The sequence below is a fragment of the Physeter macrocephalus genome, chromosome 20 (assembly GCF_002837175.3).
Source record: "Physeter macrocephalus isolate SW-GA chromosome 20, ASM283717v5, whole genome shotgun sequence".
Taxonomy (NCBI): Eukaryota; Metazoa; Chordata; class Mammalia; order Artiodactyla; family Physeteridae; genus Physeter; species Physeter macrocephalus.
This window is the reverse complement of record NC_041233.1, coordinates 89,050,254-89,069,903: the sequence shown is the minus strand read 5'-3', so window position 1 is coordinate 89,069,903 and position 19,650 is coordinate 89,050,254. Positions and strand designations below refer to the sequence as shown.

Here is a 19,650-nt window from a genome sequence, read left to right as displayed (position 1 = left end):
AAAGAGATTTAAGTTCTGGCCCACAGAGGTATCTACCTTTCCTCAACTACTGTAAAACACGCAGTTGACCGTTTGCCCATCAACAAACAAGCATTGTTCTAGGCAATGGGAGATCTGGGGGAATAAGTCAGACATTGCTCTGGCTTCCACAGGGGCTCAGGATCCAGTGGAGGAGAGTGCATCGATGTACGGAGTAACATGAAAAGAAGTGCCGTGTTTCCTGAAGAGACGTCTAAAACCTAATTCAGACTTGAAGGGTCGGGCAGAGCTTTCCAAGGGAAATGACAGGTCTGAAAGTTAATACCTGAGTAATGTAAAGGAATTAAGCAGAGAGAGACAGAGAGACAGAGACAGAGAGAGAGATACTGATGCCTGGAGCTACCATGCAAGGGCTCTGAGTTACAATGAACCATCCTTGAGATTACCTAGCCCTGGGGGTTGTAAACTTGAAGTGCTTTAGGGGTCAGGCAGGTCCCAGAAAGGTCACGTGTCTGCCAGAGAATCCATGCCCTGCCTGAAGATATGAAGTTAGATTTCTGTCCTTCCTCACCACCTTCCCTGGTAAGCGTATTTGGGGTGCCTCCTGTACCTACTGTAGGGTGACCAGATTGGGCTACAATTATTATAACTCCCTCTTTGCACTCTCAGAAGTGAGACTATGGGGTCACTTTACTCCTCATCCGTGTGTTTATTCCATAGAAAGATATAGAATAAAATACCGGTCTGGCAAATGTAGCTCAGATAAGGTCGAGACTGCTAATGAAGGGGGGTCTGAGCTGAGGGCTCCACAGATTCTGATTTTCTGTAAGACAGAGCTCAGGGGTGAGGCCGTCCTGAGTCAAGACGCAGGAGTAGAAAGAACCCTCATGTGTAATAACTGAAGAAGCAGAAAGGAGGAAACTGACAGAGTGAGGCCCCTGAGAGGCACAAGAAGTATCAGCCGGTGGAAAGATCCAGAAAGACCTAACCAGGTCCATCTGCGAGGTGACCGGGAAGATTCTCCTTTGAGAAGGACCTCATGGCAAATGTAGTTTAGGAGCACTCCCTGGGGAGCCCTGTCACGCAGTCCAGCAGGCAGAGGGCTGCCCTTCCTGGATTCCCCCATCTCTGAGGCTGTCTGCATCTCAATGGGCCTTCAGTGAATGCTAATGCATTGTGAGACTGAATCTCATCCCCAGGCCCTTGTTCAGGCAGTGAATGCCGTCTTGTTGCCCAGCCCAGACTGCTTGCTCCAAGCCCTGCAGCAACTGAGGCTCTCCATTCAGGACATCGCCAGAGCCTTGGGACAAATGCATGGTAAGGGGCTCCTGAAGGCTGAGGGGTCGCTTGCGGGGGAGGAAAGGGCCTGGAGGTTGGCAACGTCCGTGAGATGGCACTGCTGTGCTAGCTTTGTTTTAGGGTAACTGCCGCTCGTACTATTGGAAAAAACGATCTCTCATTTGGCAGGGATAGTCTCCTGGTTTAGTCTTTCTATTTTCTTGTGATTAGGCTAATGTCCTCTCTTCGGCTGTCATGTATTTCTTTGTGTGTTGAGGTCTTGCACGAAGCTTGGGAGGAGGGGAAGGGCACACAACATGGCTTGTAGCTGCTTTATCCAGCAGTGACCCTGCTACCGGAGGTCATGACTGACCGTGGCTTCATCAGGCTCTCCTCTGTGGCCAGTGCAGGGATGGGTTACCACAAGCGTGGCCACTTAAGGGGCCCACCCTTCCTGCCGCTGGTTACCTATTATTCTGGCAGCTGCCTTCCTCTCCAATGTCTGGGCAGCTTTTCAACTTTCCCTAGCAGAAGAATCTCAACAATTTAAGGGGGGGAAATGGGCGTGATCTGTTTCACAAGGGAAAAGCAGATAAGTTTTAGTTTCCCTAAGTCCTTCACTGGTAAACAAGACAGATTCTGGAACAAGAGAGTGTTTGTAGGAAACAGGACAGGAGGGAGGGAGCCGGAGACTGGATGGTTCTCAGCTTGATGACTTTTCATTAAAAGGATAGATTTCTTTGTCATCCCAGACTCTCTGGGAAGTCCATCTGAAGTCACAGCGTTATGTATTCTTTCCATTCAATGTCTCTGTTTTACACGTTCGACCCACATCTCCCCATTTCCCTGATTTTTAATTTTAAATTCCTTCCGATCACATCAGTAGGTCTCCTGCCAAACAAGCTCCCCCAGCTTAGTGAGATGGATTTTAGTTTTGCAAGATGCCCCGCGTTTATTACTCAGGATGTGAAGACCACTAGAAGGACATTGCAGGGTCTTCAGATCGTATGAATAAGCAGAAGTGAGTGGTTTGGAAGGTCACAGGAGGCCCTCCACCCTGTTACGGGGCGTGTCCCGGTAAGGTGGCACAGCCCTGTCTGGCTCTCACACGCTTCCCTAGCACTCTGTTTTCAAAGTCACTTATTCAGCCCAGGCCAACCCTGATGCTTTCTTGATCATCCTCTGCAGGAGGTCTGATGGCCTGGGCAGGTGATGGGGTGATTTCCCTTGTGTCCTCCAAAGGCAAATTTTCCCACACAGACATCATGTATTTTAAAGGTTTCACTACTAGTCACTGCAGTGAAATAGCTGAATGTATCAGCCTGCAGTTTTCAAAAATGGCCACAACAACACCATCCATCCTCAGGGCTCCTTTACAACGTGGCCCCGATATTGCTCTCATCAAAGCCTGTGTCCTGGCTTGTGACGTAGGCGGGCTCGTGACATGCTCGTGATCAGAACTCAGCAGAAGTGACGCTGCGTGACTTCCCAGACAAGTCTCGAAAAAGTGATGCAGTTGCCACCCTGTGTACTGAGCCACCGTGTAAAACGTCCGTCTAGTCTGTGGCCACCAGGGCCGTGAATGAGAATTTCAAACCACACAGGGAGGCCAGCTGTAGGTGCTTCGTTTAGCCCCTAGCACTGAGGCGAATAAGCCCTCAGATGAGTCTAAGTTCCCCCTTTCCAGGCATCTTCACTCTTCCATCTCCTCAGCTGAGGACCCAACCACTGTGAAGCAGAGACAGGCCATCTCCACTGTGTCTCACCCTAATTCCTGCCCTGAGTCCATGAGCGTAATACGATGGTTATTCAGTGCCACTGAGTTTGGAGTGGTTTGTTATGCAGCCGCAGTAAACAGAAAAGTGAAATTATAAAAAGGATAACAAACAATAAAAACTGCAAGGTGTGAGGAATCGCACAGATTTTTTAGTGATTGATTGTGGTTTATGGTTGTTGAATTTCTTCTGCCTGATAAATAGAGCCCAGCTGCACTGCTTTCCTCCCCCAAATGGAGCTCACCCAACGATTCTTCTTTCTGAGCCAAACTTTAGCACGAACTGTATACTCTCTTCCTCTACAAACCCTCTTTTCCCGGAATTTTCAAAGTCATGCCTAAAGATGTGGTAATTCTAATATTTGAAACTGGTTTCTGTTTTCTGCTTGTTTTCTAACCTTTTCTTTCTTTTTCAGTCCTCGCCGCGATTGTCATGTTTTTTTCTATGCTTGATTTTGTTTTCGCCTTGTAATGTTCATTGTCTTTGAAACATCATCTGTAGGCAGGCTTTTGGGACTAGGAGGGAGAAATATTTGTATTTGGTTCTTCCTGGTTCTTTGGAACTCTAAAATTCTGGATCATCTTAAATCATGTTGAACAAGTAAGGACCCGACAACTGAACTTGGGCTAAAAATGTGCAAAAGAAAAGGTCACAACTTTTCAGGGACAGACTTTTTTCTAATCCTCTTTGGCTTGGTGCCAAAGTTAGTTCTAATTCTGTCTCCCGTGGCAAACGGGGGTACAGCGGGGCCCTGATTCACTCGGAGGTCGTGAGTATAGGCATTTGGGGCTCCGCGGATAACATGAGGAGGGTCTGGTGTAAAATTCCTCACCAAAGCTGGGACCAGGGCTCCCATCGTACAGAGATGCCACTAAACCAGAACCCTGGCGAACCTGGCTGGGCAAGTGATTTCAGGGAAAACTATCTCTGCTGGTCTTGTTTTCTACCTCCCTGGGTTTCTGCTTTCCCTTGCAATGTTTGCTTGGTGGTTCCTTGCTGTCTTTTGAGCTCTTTGATTGCCTTTAGGATGTTTTCACATTTATCCAGCTTTTCGTTGTTGCTGTCAGGGGAAGGATAGGTCCAAGTAAAACAACATTCCATTACAACAAAGGGAAGTCTCTTTCTGGAGTACTGTTGGCATCTCTTCCTTTCCCTGTGTTTCCACCATCACTTCCTCCGCACCTGGCTATCATCATCTCCTGCCAGCACTCCTGCAGTGGCCTTCTCAATCCTTTCTCTCATCTGCCCTTTACCTAGTCGAATCCACGCTCTTCACAGAAGCCTGAATCAACTTTTACCAGTGCAGATCGGTTGCATCACTTTGACTCTTAAAACCCTCCAGTTGCCCTCCTGGCACAGTCCAATATGGTAACCTCTAGCCACACGCGGCCACTGCACACTTGCTATATGGCCGGTGTGACCGAGGAACTAAATTTTTAATTGTATTTAAATTTAACTAATTGAAATTGAAGTCGAAAAACTGAATCAGAGTCAAATACTTTTCTGTTAGACACAGCTTCATTGTTAGAAAGATTACCTTTCGCTTAACTGTTGAAAATTCAGCATCCGAATTAAAATGCACTCTAAGTATAAAATAAATTTTAAATCTGTAAGAATATACCCAGAAAAAAAAAAAGAATATACCCAGGATTTCAAATAATTATTTTTAAAAACCACATTAATAATTTTTATATTGATTACATACTGAAATGATAATATTTGGGATATTTGGAGTTAACTAAAATATAGTATTGATATTAATTTTTCCATTTTTTTTTTACCTTTTGAAATATGGCTACTAGAAAATTTAAAACTACACGTGTCTATCACATTAGATTTCAACTGAAAGCACTAGTTTATCCGTTATTCTAAGGATAAGGCCAGAACCCTTAACCTATTCTGCAAGACCCAAGATGAACTGACCCCAGGCTATTTTAATTTTAATTTATTTCACATCATCTTTCCCTTCACTTATTCTTTCTGACACTAGCTTTTAGTTCCTGAAAAGAACCTTTTCCACTTCAAGGCTTGTGTGCGGACTATTCCTTTTGCTTCAGACATTCTTTCTAACTCACCCTCTGCCTACTTAACTCCTGTGTCCACTCAGATTTAAGCCCTGGTCTCATCCAGGCAGATATAGCTGCTTAAACCCTACCAGCAATGCTGCCAAACCCAGGAATGGGGCAAAGGATGGAGCAGTGCTGCAACAGGAGAAATAAACAAGACTCCCCAAGGAGAAGGGCTGAGGACTGGCAGAGCTTAGGCGTGAACCGGGGCAGGAGGAGGGGTCAAGGGTATATACATAGGTATGATTTCAAAGCTGTTTGAAAACAGTCATGAGGCCTCTGGCAAAGATCTGTTATTTGGGAGATTGAATCAAGTTCTGCTTGGTTGGCAGATTGATTTTCAAAGTAAATAGGCAACACGGGGAAAGGAAACAATACTTGCTTTGAAACATGTCACATTTAAGGTGACGGTGAGACATTCAGTGGAAATATGTGGCTTTAAAAGTGGGAATTACCCAAAAAAGACACAGTTTGGTGGTCAGGTCCATTAGATGTATAGTTCAATTATGCACCTACAGTGCTTTGTTTTACGTGTCAGTAATGGAGCATTGACTGCCTTATCTTCCTGAGTGGGATTGACCATAACGAACATTAATGATGTCATATGAAAATACTGCAGTGATTCTGGGTCTGTGGTTTTAGTAGTGACCCAAAGCAAGGATTTGCTGAGTTTTGTTTTGTGTAAAGGCCACTTCTCAGTATAAAACCTAAATCCCTACCCCTGAAAAGTTGAAAAAGCAAGTTTCCTTAGGTTTTCCAAGCAAAACAAAACTAATGCTTATGATAAAACGTTCATGAGATGAGAGTGAACTAATCAAAAGCAGACATTGTATTTTTCTTGAGAGTCACTTAGATTTAAAAGAACAAGATACTTGACCAAAATGTTTTGTGTTTTTCTGAACAATAGCAACAGCAACTTTGGAAGACATCTAACCCCATCCACTAAGTGCACCTGGGCTTGGCCATCGGGGCAGACACTGCAGTCCATGGGGCCATTTTTCCACTCCTCTAGGAAGACACAGGGAAGGAAAGGGGGGAGACTTAACTCAGGTGTCTTCTTGGATCTTCTGTGCTCCCTGTAGGATAATGACACTGGCTTTCAGGGACTGCCCTTCTTAGGCCAAGTGTACACACATCAGATCCAGAAGCAAGAGTTTTTATGTGGCTCTTGTCCTTCACCAGCCCCGCGTTAATAGATGTTCTCTACCTGGTTTAGGGAGAGAAATACCTTCCATCAGCCCTGGTAGGGATTCTGAGGCTCTTGCACATTTTCTATGGCTACCCCTGCTCCAGTCTTCTTGCTCCCTCTTGTGGCAGAATTCCTAGTCCTCATCGTCGTGCATGCCTTCTTTTGATCCTGCAAAGCCAGGCCAGGAGCTGACTTTCTTCCTTTGCTTCCCCTAGGGCAGTGCGAAACTCTCAAGTGTGTTTGCTTTCTCCCAGTCCCACAGAGTCCCGCTGTACCTGCTTGCTACCTATCTGCAAAGGCTCACTCTTGCCACCCTCAGCAGTGTGCCAAGAAGGTCTCTCTTGGCCCTGTGCTGTGCTGCCCTGGGGAAGGGGTGATGTGGGTAAAGTGAAATATTCTTCTTACCCTCTTCAGTGCATCCAATCTTAGATTTTTTGTTTGCTCCAACGGTGTTCTGGAACCTTTCACTGGCCTCCTGGACTTCCACAAAGGCTGTCTTATCCACGGGTGACTGTCTAAAACAATGTTCTTTTGGGGGAAGACAGTAGAAAACTCTTATTCTGCCATGCTGATGACTCTTGCATGACTCACTCTTGCATTTCCCTGTTTCCTCATGAGTTAACTCTCTGTGTGTCTGGGATGGGGGTGGAAGGGCCCGTGCTCCTGCGTGCTCATCGCGTGTGTCCCTGATTTGTGAAATGCATGGCTTTCCTTATTTTTGGAAATGTCTTTTATCTTTTATTCATTGCCTTTAATAAGTTTTTGGGTACCCTCTGGAGGGTGATCTTTGCTAGTTATAGATTTTGCAAATGTTGTGGTTTGGCTTATTCTGCCTTTTGAAATCAGAAGTTCTTGATTTAAATGTAGTCAAAGTATTTATCGTTTCTTTTGTAACAGTTTATTTTTAGGAAGTCTGGCATAAGATATAATTTCATAATCAGAGGTCATAGATATATTTTTCTACAGTTTTTTCTGTAGTTGATGTTGTTTGTCTTTCACCTTTCACCCCTTAATACACATATAATTATTATCTCTATACAGTAAGACAGAGGAAATAAATTCAATTTCCCTTCTGTGAATAATCACTAATCTACAATATTAACACTGTCTTACGTCAGATTTTCTTAAATGATTGGATCTCTTTCCAGGCTGCCTGTTCCGTTTCATCGTCTGTTTGTCTTTCCCCACACCAAAACCATCTGTCTTAAATGAACCATAGCTTCATAGTATTTCTCATTTTCAGGTAGAGAAAATACCCCTCACCTTACTCTTCTCCAGGGGCGCGCGTCCTGTCTTTGACCCTTTGCTTCTCATATAAACTTAGAATCAGCTTGTCAAATCCCAATAAAAAATTCTGTTCAGAATTTTGCTCAAATTGCATTAAATCTGTATATTAATTTGGAGAAAAATTACCTGATTTTGATATTCTATCTGGTCCTTCTGTCCTCTGATCAGGGCAGATGGACAGGTGGAGACTAACGTAAAGACATTAACGTGCTCTCCGAATCATGTCTTCATACTGCTGGGTGTTCTTCTCTTCCCACATGGCCTGAAATTTATCCACATAGAAAACTCTTCTTTAAAGAAATAAGAAGACTTGTCAACAGAAAAGAAGAAACCGAGAAAATGGAATGATACCACTGAAGTGCAGAAAGAAAATAACTTCCAATTTGGCATTACACACCTAGCCAAAATATCTTTCAAATTTGAAATTAAAGATATTTTCAGGCAAATAAAAACTCTGAAAACTTATTGCCAAAAGACCCACACCAAAATAAATATTCAATTGAGTTCTTCGGACAAAAGTACAAAGATTCCAGATATAAGCACAAAAATACAGGACAGAATGAAGAGCAAGAGACCATAACTATGTGGTTAAATTCCAATGATTATTGACTTTATACAACAGTAATAATGTAGGTTTAAAATGTATGTAGAAATAAAATAAATGATAACAATAGCACAAAAGGCAAAGGGGTTAAATAGGATAAAGTATTCTACAGATCTTGTATTGATTGGGAAGTGGTAAAAGTACTAATTTTAGTAGATCTATTGAATCAAAGATATCTGTTGTAATCTCAAGAATAACCACTAAAAGAATAGCATTAAGAGGGGGAAACTAATGATAATAATAATAAAGGGGGAAATAATAAGGGGATAATAAGGGGGGAAACAAAATAATTTAAAACATTTTTTTCATGAAGGTCAAAAAAGAAGAAAAAAGGGAACAGAGAAGATGAGACAAAGACAAAATAAATAAAAGCGTATATATAACCAAAATATATCAGTAATTACATTAAATACTTGAATATACAATAAAAACAAAATTAAAAAAAAAACAAAAAACTCTTCTTTAGATACATTTATTTTGCTAGATATTGATACTGCGTTTTCTTGTCCGTGAACAAAGACACATTTTCTTAAATTACTTTGACTTATTTCAAGATAAGAGATTTAGATATATCTTGCTTTATTCATAGTTACTTTATATTTTTGTTTCTAGCTAATATGGCATCTTTTGATTGAACTAATTCCTGTTTGTTCTTGGTTTATAGAATGAAATTGATATTTAGTATGAACCTTGAATCTAGCACTTTGATAAACAACTCTTATTAATTCTAATGATGATCTGTTGATTATCTAGGTTTTCTATGTAGCAATCATATTACTTGAGAATAACATTGTTTTGTTTTTTCATTTAAATACTTATAACTTTTTGCTTTTAATTTTTATTCTTATTCTTCAGGCGAGGGGACGCCTAACACAGTGTTGAATGGACGTACTGACACTTGGTTTTGTCCGACATTTTAAAAGACATTTTTAATATTTCAACGTTAAGTATAATATGCACTGGAGGCTTTACTGTGGATTCCTTTTATCAGTTTAAGGATGTTCCCTCCTATTCCTAATTAGCTAAAATTTTTGTTTGCCTTAATCATGAATGGATTTTTTATATCTATTGAAAATTTTACATCAAACTTATCTCACATTTGGGAATTCCCTGGCAGTCCAGTGGTTAGGACTCTGCGCTTTCACTACCGAGGGCCTGGATTCAGTTCCTTGTCGGGGAACTAAGATTCTGCAAGCCATGTGGTACAGCCAAAAAAAAAAAAAAAAACAAAACAATTTATCTCACATTTACTGAAATAATCATTTGGCTTTTCCTCCTTAAATATGGTAAGTTGGGTAAAACATTAAATTATCTCCAGTCATTACTGCTTCAGCAAAAATTGGTACATAGTACTTAGCATATTTGTGGGAACAGAGCACCAAATGGGAAAGACCCAGAAATAGGGCCCAGAGAAAAGTCCAGCACATGGGATGCTGTGGCAAATGAGCAGGGAGGATGTGACAGCCCTCAGAGGTCCTGGGAAGCCCTGAGGCTGATGGGAGATGTGAGTTACCTGAGCCCAGGGGGCTTCAGAGAAGACACAGATGGAGGACCAGAGACCAGGTGTGATGGTGGAAAAGGTAAATTGATGGTATAGAGATGCCATTATTTAGGTCTCATCAAAAAGATGTTTCTCTTTTTCTCCCAAACGAAGAGACATAGACAGGAATCTGGATGAGAGAAACATGTCAGCTCCCAGAGGGGCCCCATTGTGAGAAGAAGAGAGAATAACGTTCAAAAGTGGATGAAAAGAAATTCGGTGCAAATGTGAGGACGTGCTTCTTTCCACACACAAGTTAATAAGCTAGTGGGATCAATTATCCCCACGCATCGGCTTAGATTCAAAATGAGCTGCACAGGGACTTCCCTGTGGTCCAGTGGTTAAGACTAGGTGCTTCCAATGCAGAGGCCACGGGTTGGATCCCCGGTTGGGGAACTAAGGTCCCACATGTGGCGCCGTCAAAAGAAAAACCCCCAGAAACAAAAACAACGACAACACACACACACACACACACACACAACGAGCTGCACGGACTAATGAATGCAGGTGAGTGAGCCTGTGTCCGACCAAGTGTGGCTCCCCCACCCTCTGCCCTTTGCTGACTACGCAGAAATGCATCCAGGGGTTCAGTGGTCCTCTCTTCCGAAAGCCTTGAAGAGAGCAGATTCTTTCTCTCTGCTTTTCTCCTTTCTGCTTCCCACATTCTTTCATTCTCTCTGTCTGTTTAAAATAGTAAGTTTTTAAAGATGGCCTTGACCTCTCTTTTGGGTGATTGTTGTTAAGTGCAGAAGAGGGAAGTAACCACAAATAGAAAAAGGCAGCATTTGGGACCGTTTAACCCTCCCGTCAGCGCCAGTGAGGGGGGTCGACAGAAGGGAACATTCCTCCCCCTCCTGCTGCCGTGTTCCCTCCAGGTTTCTGTGCAGATCAGATAGAGGGGGTGTCCTGGGAGGGCAGCAGAGCCCGTGCATAGGGAACCAATTGCTTTTTTTGCCTGTAGTAAAGTTCACATTTTGATCGCTCCTCCAGATTATGTAGATCCAGACATATTTTACGCAGCCATCCGGATCTTCTTCTCTGGGTAAGTATAGTTCAGCTCTTTTCCTGCATGAGGCATCTGTAGCCTTTCCCAGATTTTTGAGGGGAGAAAAAGACAGAAGCTTCCCAGAGGAAGAAACACACCAAGTAACCCTTGCTAACAAAGGGATCACCTGGATCCATTCTTGGATAAAAGCAGTGGGGTACCATTTGCATGACAAATGACACTGAAGGATGAATATTTAAGTTTAGAGTAATTGTCCTGAGGCCATCACTTTAGATTCAACGTACTGACCTTTCTTCGAAAACCACTGGATGACAGAGGGGAAAAAAACCCAGTGTGCCACCCACAAAGCGCGATTATGTATATCCTTTCCCCTGCCTGTTATGCAGGCAGGTGGAGGCATAGGCCTGTAGCTTAAAAGCTTCCTTCTAACATTCCTGGAATAGCTACCCCAAAGACATTTTTTCATATCCCTGGTATTCTTCTTTGGTCACCTGGCCTGCAATTTCTCCAGATAGAAAACTCTACTCTTAGATACATGTCTTATTTTAAATACGTTTGTCACAACGTGACATGTTTTAATGCGATTGCTTTCCTATTCACATTAACTGAGAGAAACTAAGTTTTTGTTTTTGTTTTAATGGTGAAGAGTGAAAGGTGGAGGTGATGGATGGAAGAGGTGAAAATGTGAAATAGACATCTAGAGCACCATCTTGATAACTAGGAGGTGCCTGAAACGCCGTTGGTAGAAAGAATATGAAGCTGTGTCTGGATGTAGCAAGAGTCGTGCCGAATTCCAACATCAATAGACGTATTGATTCATCAGTAGATTTAGTGGTTTATTCCATGGGTGCACGAAGGGAGTGACCGTGTGTATTAAGTATTTTCTCTAGATTGGGTAGGTCTGTAGTGTGAGACAGTCTCGGGAGGCCAGCCTGGGTGGGGACCCCTCATTGTAGGGGTAGTGAGTGGAAGCAAAGTTTCTAGAGAATAACTTGAGAGTAACAGGTACCTGGTTTATGGGGAAAAGAAAAGGAAAGGGGAAGAGCAAAGGAATGGAATTGCGAGCGTATCTCAGAATTTAGACCTTCCTATGTACCCTTCACTCCTGAAACCCTGACAAAGGGATTATTCATTCTCTAGAACTCTTCTTGCTCTCCGTATCTTTTGCATGTAGTCAGGGTCAATGCAAAGATCTGACTGTAAAATAGAGATTCTAGCAACAAATATTAAGCAAAACATGCAGATAGGCTTTGGTAGGATTAGAGGGGAGAACAAAAGGGCCATTTTTCCAAAACGTTTTAAATAGACTGCGTTTTAGGAAGACCTAATTCTGGAAAATCTCCTTGTGCTTCAGTTTGCTCTCTGAGTTTGGGTTAGTTTCCACTGTTCCATAACAAATTACCACAACTTAGCAAGGCTCATTCATTATCTCACATTTCTGTAGGTCACAAGTCTGGGTGAGCTTGGCTTGGTCCTCTGTTTAGGGTCTCAAAAGGCTGAAGTCGGGATCTGCTGGGCTTGAGCTCTTATCTGGAGAATCTAGGGGAGAATTCACTTCCAAACTCATTCAGGTCTTTGGTAGAATCAGCTCTTTGTGGGTTGGGAAACTGAGGTCTCTCATTCTTTCCTGGCAGAATCTGCTGTCAGCTTCTAGAAGCCTCCAGTATCCTTTCCAATTCAGCAATGATATTTCCAATCCTTCTGGTAATTCAGATCTCTCAGAGTTCTCCTTCTGTCATCAGCCAGAGAAAACTCCCTGCTTTTAAGGTCTTGTGTGATTAGATTAAGCTCCCCTAGATAATCCAGGATAACTGCCTATGTTAAGGTCTCTCATTAGTGACCTTAATTACACCTGCAAGGTCCCTTTTGCCTTGCCTTATAATATATCATATCGACAGGCATGCTGTCTTATCGTATTAATAGTTCTAGGAGTTAGAATGGGAATCTTGGGACAACATTTTGAGAATTCCATCATAGTTAAATGGATACCAAAGGGTGACTTCATTTTCATTCAGATAAGTTCTGGGTCAGTGATGCATCTTATCTGTGATCTACATAAATGCCTCTTTTCTATTTCTGATCCTAAAACTTATTTCCCACACAGCTAAACTAAGTGGCCATTAGCCAATCCTAAATGTGATGGTGGCCAAAAACATCTGGATTGTTGAGAGTTTGCAGTAGGGTTGTCTTGAAAAATCTAAATCTGCTCCTGTGTTCTTGATTTGTCTTATGCTGGACTTATTATTTTTGTTGACTTTTTAAAAAACATTTTTATTTAGGAGCATTAAGAAATTCCATCTGGAAATGAAACATAGTCCCTTTATTTCTTACTCACGTCAAATTTCTCAGGGAAGTTAGGCCCTGTGGATAAAAGTCATCTCTTTTCCTTTCTTTTTTTTTTCTGTTTAAACTTCCCCTTTTCTGGGGTTTGCTAGAAATGTGCTACAAGAAATGTTAAAAATAAACTTGCCTACAGAGATCTGTAAGGAAAATAATTCCTTTTCTTCACAAACAGCAGTTTGGGCCTGAGAATGCATGGATGGGAGCAATGCTTGGGCTATTCAGAGAAACCCAATTTTTCTTCCTCATATTAATCTCATCATAGGTGGAGAATATGGGTTTTGAAAGTAGATGCCTTCCTTTTATTTTTTTAAATTTTCATGCTCTTTTTTGCTCTATCATCTTCTTTTAAGCTGGCCAGGTCCTTTTAACAAATACACTTGGGTTTACATATTCTAGATATATAATACCTAATTATGGGATGCTATTTTTTCATTCATTCATTGATCAAATATTTAGCGAGGGCTGACAAAATGCCAGGCACAGTTCGAGGTGCTGGGAATGGAGCAGTAAAAACAGGAACTTCATTTCTGTGGAGCTTACATTTTAATCACGGGAGACAGATAATGAATAAATAAAGGTAACAAAGGCAATACCATAGTCTATGTGTTAGCAACAATAAGAGATACAGGAAAATTTAAAGTAGGATGATAGAGCGTTAGGGAGTGTTAGGGGTGGTAGCCGAAGTTCTTATTTATTTAGTGTGATCTGCGAATGCCACATTTCTAAAGGATGCTTAAGCAGATATGCAAAGGAGGTGAGCAGGTTGAGGGGCAAACCACCCAGGTACCTGCTCTGCCTGAAAGGAACAAGCATCATAATGACCCTGGGGTGGGGGCACTTTTGGAGGGAGAGCTGCACCGAGCCCAGCAGTGCTTGCATGGAGTAAATGTGGGGGGAATGAGAAATCCAGGCGACGGGGGGGACCCGATCGTGTAGAGGCTCGTTGGCTCCTTTTCTGAGTGTGATGAGCAGCACGGGAAAGTTTTGAGAAGGACGACATGAGCTGTATGAAGTTGCAAATCGCCACTCTGTCTTCTGAGTGGGGAATAGGATGGACCAAGGAAAGCCCCTAAGAAACTCTGACTACAATCCGGGGTGGTGACCTGGACGAGGGCAGCAGAGGCATTGAGAAACAGTCGGTTCTGGATGCGGATTGAAGTTATCTGCTCTTGGATTGCACGTAGAATGGAAGAGAACGAGGTCCGTCAGAGAGGACTCCTAGGTGTGTGGCCGGATCCATGGAAAGAATGGAGCTGCCATTTTCCTTTCTCTGAAGGTGGAGACATGGGAGGGGCAAGTCTGGCAAAAGGAAGGGGGAAGCGAGAGGTCACTTTGGGACATGTCCCCTCCCATGGAGATGTCTAGTAGGCGGTTCAATACACGTCTCTGGAATATAGGGCAGAGATCCAGGTCCAGGTGCACATTTGTCAATAATCCTCATATAGTTGGCTTTGACATCCAAGAGACTTAGATGAGATCCCTTGGGAAGTGAGAGTAGTGAGAAGCCCAAGGAATGAGTACTGAGAGTGTCCGGCACTTAGAAGTGGTCATGAACGGAAGGAGCTAGAGAAGGAGACCAAAGTGACTATATGAGACCATCAACAGGATGACAGAGAAAAATCTGAACCAGTACAGCCATTGTGATTGGTCCACTTACCACACAGTAGTGGTCTGGTCTTCAATATTTCTGCCCCGTAAAATGTTGCTTAGAAATTTTATTGGACCAGTGTCCTGAACTCTGATAAGTCAGTAGACCTTTGTGGAATCCACCTGATGCTCCAGCAGCTTTAGGAAGTAGGTACAAGTCAGGAGAACTGAGACTCAGAAGGGTTTGTACAGAGTTAACAAAATAATGAAAGGAGGGAGCAGAGGTTAAAATTCACTGTGAATAATATAATAAAATGGCTAATATTTATCAAATGCTTAATATTTTTCAGGCACGGAGCAGGTATTATTTTAATTAGTTCTCACATCCCAGTAAGGTAGATACTAATATTACTCAGATGAGGAAACTGAGGCTCCAGGAAGTTAATTAACTCACCCAAGGCTCAGAGTTACTAAGTATCAGAGCTGAGATTCCATTCCATATCTGCTTAAGACAGAGCGCTCTCTCCTAAGAGCTACAGCAGGTTGTGATCTTAGACCCAGAATCCTCCCTGGTCTCCTCCAACTTGTCCCCTGCCCTGCTCTGCATACGTCATCTCTTTCCATAGTGATATTGCTCCAACTGCAAAGGTCACTACGATATTCACCCAGTGAAACCACAGAACAGGCAACGCAAAACAGCCCCTAAAGAAAACAATAGCATTTCCCTCCTCAGGGAAGTATTTGGAAAAGGTCATGGATGCGAGTTGAGCAGTCTGTCTGCGGCTTCAGACTGCGGCTTTTGTGTGTTTCCCTTCTCCCCAGCAGAATGACTTGTAGAATTACAGGAAGAAGGAGAGACATCAACATAAGCCTGTTATTTAAAACCGTTAACAACAGGGTTCCTGGCAATAAAAGAAAAAGATTCTGTTCTTTAGTAAAAGTAGAAATTTTTACACGTGGGTGGTCTTGGGAAGTGAAACTAGAAAATAACAAGTTTGGGGGTCAACTTCTGGTTCCCTCTCTCTCTCTAGCAACGTGGTCCTAGAGACTTAGTGCCTTGAGTCTTTATTTCTTTACCTGTAAAATGGATTTAAAAATGCCTGCCTTCATCTACTCCAAAGAGGACAAACGAGGAAACGGATGTGAATGTGATATGTAAACTGTAAAGCATCGTAAGGGCAGATGTGGTGTGTTCTCGGCGCTGCTGTCTCACTGTGGAATCACCCACATACCCTCTGTGACTGTTCAAGACCCTATAAAAAGTCAGGCCGCGAACTGAGTACAGTGGCTTGGGGACTCAGGAAGAGGGGGACTCAAGGACAAAAAGATGAAGGCATGGAATCAGGGCGACAGAAGAGGAGAGAAAAGGAGAGGAGAGAGAAGGCAGGAAAAACCATTTCATCTGAGCCTTACTTCCTGTCCTTCCTCCTGTCCTTGACTGCAGATTCTGGTGACATGCATGGCTGTATTGTGTTCTCTTGGCTGCTACCCTTATTATTAACACCTGCCATCAACAGATTATCTGATAAAGGCATTCCCATGAAGTTAGGTAGTATTTAGAACTGAAGTGTAGTGAGAAAACTGTTATAGCTATAACTTTTAGGGAAGGGAAAAGATGTGTGTGTATATTTGTATGTATATTTGTGCGTTTGTGTGGGTGTTTGGGGGTGTGTGTGTGCGCACGCGCATGTATTTTCAAAACTCTACTTGTGGAGTTACGGGCAACTGGGTCATCAAGGTTGAGATTAACAGAGGAAGCGAACATTGTTCCAGATCCCCTATGTTAATGGTTCCTGTTGACTGGCACTGACGTCATCTTTATAATCGAATTTTTCCAAAAAATATGTCATAGGACCAATGCCAACGATTTCTCTCTAAATGTCTTCTACTTCTCTGGAACAGTCCTTTACGTGAGCAAAGAGAAGGGCTGGCCTGTTATGAAGTTGGGTCAAGATAATGCTTAAGTACACATCCTACAAAGATATCCAGCCTCTTGCCCTAAAGTGGCCATTGAAATTGTGTTCACTTTCTTGCTCAATCTCTGTTTCCATATCAGAAAATATACTCTTAACTCCTAGCGCCCACTTCTTCCCTCTGACTTTTACTCTCGCCTAGCTGGAAGGATAACCCAGCAATGCCTGCGGGGTTGCTCTATGAAGGCGTCTCCAAAGAGCCCCTGAATTACTCCGGCGCGAGCGCTGCTCAGAGCACGGTGCTGCATGCCTTTGATGAATTCTTGGGTGTTCGTCACAGCAAGGACAGTGGTAAGTCGGACGTTTTTCTTTTTCTTGTTTTTTCCTTAACAGGGAGGAAGAACAGTGGTGTTTTTGTCAACTGAGATGTCCAAGTGTAAATGAAACTATCAGGAAGTCTATACTTCTCCAGATCAACCAGGAGACTGTGCACCTGCCCTCTGTGACCGTCAAGCCAATTAGTATCAGAGCTCAGCTGAATATTGCGTTTTATTTCCAAATCTTAAAACATTCCTATATTTCCAGCTGTTCCCTGTAACTCTGTTTGGGTCCTTAGGCAGTCGCTTGCTTCTCTAGAGTGGGGGAGAGATCTGCAGACCCAGGGCTGTGATACTATGTTGCCAAGTCTGGATGCAGCTGGGGATGGGGATGGGCTCCTCCCCTGAAGCCCATTCCGTAGAAATGGTGCGGCCTCAAGCCAAGGCTGTTTAGACCAGAAGAGGGGGTCTGCCATCTTACAAGCTTGAAATGACTCTTTTCCTTACCTACCAGCATCAAGCCTAATGTTCAACAGTTGCAAAAAGGCACTTCCTAGTACAGAGTTTTCAAGTTGGATTAAGAAAAAATAAGTGACTAGAATTCGGTGTCATAGGGTCCAGTCTCATCCACAAACGTCTGTTCTATAGAACTATGATCACTTTTCATGGACTTTTGATTTGATGAGGTTAGTAGTTGACGTACCGTGCCTAATATTAATCCCATAATGAGTTTCCTGTAAATGATCTCTCGTCTACCTGTATTTCCCATAAATATCTATTGATTTGATTTTTAAACAATTTGACTCCAAGAGGCTATTACTAAAACAGTTGATCATTCTTTATCTTCCTGTCCCTAGAAACTCTATTACTTTCCTCTTCCTTAGCACTCCCTCCAAAACGAAGCACTCAGGAAACAAAATTCAGCAGAGTATTTAGCTCATCAGTTTAAGGCTCCATGCCTTACATTTGTAGACATACCTCATGTAACCAGCAAGATATGTTGCCCACATTTGGTAGATGATACACATTTATACCTTGGCTGGTAGAGCTAGTTCCATCTTAGTTATTTGTGATGGTCTTGCTTCTTTTCCTTCCTCATCTCCAATCTACATTTGGAGGATTTGATGTCTGTATGCAAAAGAGCCAGCCAAGTTGATTGGACACCATTAGGATGAGCAGTTAGGAGAACAGCAACAGCATTTGCTGTGTTGATGTCTGGAAAGGCAGACAGGCTCTCTTACCTTCCCACGTGGAGCTACAGCATCGAACGATGCTTTGTTTTATGATGCCTTGTTTTATGACACTGTTCTGCCCTGTTTCTTTCAGCTGATTTTCTGCACAGAATGAGGGATTACATGCCTCCTGCCCACAGGGCCTTCATAGAAGAAATTCACTGCGCTCCTTCCCTGAGGGACCACATCCTGTCCTCTGGAAACAGCCAGCTTCTGACAGCCTATAACCAGTGCGTGGAGGCCCTGGCGGCCCTGCGCAGCTATCACCTCGCCATGGTGACCAAGTACCTCATCACGGCCGCACCCAAAGCGAAGGTCAGGAGGACGACGAGCCATCTCCCGGGGCCGCCTCAGGCCTTAGAAGAGAGGGGCACAGGCGGAACGGCAGTCCTGAGATTCCTGAAGAGTGTCAGGGATAAGACCTTAGAGGCCATCCTCCACCAAAGTGGCTAAGAGACTGCCCTTCACCCCAGCAATGCAAATCACACAGGTCTCTCCTTATCCTCCTTTCACTGGACAGCAGGTGGGCCTGGAGAACGAGGACCAGGGTTCTGTCTGGAATAATCTGAAAGGGACCTCAGAGCTGTTCTTGTTCTCACTCCACAGAACACCATCTTCTCCTATGTTGAGAGAATTTTCATGGCCAGGAACTTGTCTTTCCCTCCCTGATCACTGGTTAATAGCAAACAGCTCTGGAGAGCCCCTCATTCAGAACCCCACGGAGGAGTGAGTGTACCCCTATTCTGTTTGTCAAGTGATAGAAAACCAACATAATTTCACAAATCAAATAAAATTGCTTGTGGACAGATCACCTTGCTGATTTCTCGGAAAAAAAAAAATTTAAAAATTCCTGCATTTGTTGGTTCACTTACTGACTTATTCAGCCCATGCTGAGTCCTGGCTTAGGGGTTACAGCAGGGGTTTTACAGTCCTCTCTCCCCGCGTGTGCAGAATTTGGGGGCAGAAGTTTGGAGATGCTCCAGTGGAGATGTGAAGGGAAGAGGAAGCCGATGATAAGACTCTGAAATCACCAGTGTGGAAACGGGAAGTTAATGATATGGGAACGGGTGAGGCTTAGCCACAAGGTTCAGAAATTTGTACTTTCTATTTTGGTTTCTTTCTTTCTTTTTAGAAGAATGAGTCTTTCTCCTTACGCTGAAAGTTTGTATTTGTAAAATGAACGAATTGACCCTTTGGAAGTGAATGAGTGAAATGGGAATACATGGGAAATCCACCTGTGTCCTGTGCAAATAAATGTCACTTTTTATTGACTTGGTTTATATCTCAAGATCTCATTCCACCTGGCAGTAGACAACTAGAAAACGTTAATCTTAGGATGAATTCCATTAATTTAGGGTTGCCCTCACCGTTCACACACATGTCCCTGGGCTAGTTCTAAATTCCGGAGGGCTGATCTATATCACAGCATCAGGGAGAGGCACCGGATCATCGGGCAGGTGGGCAAGTTAGCATCTGCTAAGCAGTCCCCCTCCCTACGTGGGTAGTGGCCTAATGGAGCCCGCAGCATGCCTCA

General features: G+C 43.2%; 1 protein-coding gene across 1 annotated transcript in view; it reads left to right on the top strand.

Annotated features, from left to right (window-relative positions):
* IDO2 (indoleamine 2,3-dioxygenase 2) overlaps positions 1–19,300 on the top strand; it is a 43,316-nt gene extending 24,016 nt beyond the window's left edge. Inside the window, exons 7-10 of the mRNA XM_055081140.1 lie at positions 1,179–1,296; positions 10,709–10,760; positions 16,770–16,918; positions 18,211–19,300. Coding sequence (XP_054937115.1) covers positions 1,179–1,296; positions 10,709–10,760; positions 16,770–16,918; positions 18,211–18,569 — 678 coding nt within the window. The 3' untranslated portion in view covers positions 18,570–19,300. The remainder of the gene's footprint in view (positions 1–1,178; positions 1,297–10,708; positions 10,761–16,769; positions 16,919–18,210) is intronic.
* The last annotated feature ends 350 nt before the right edge of the window (positions 19,301–19,650 follow it).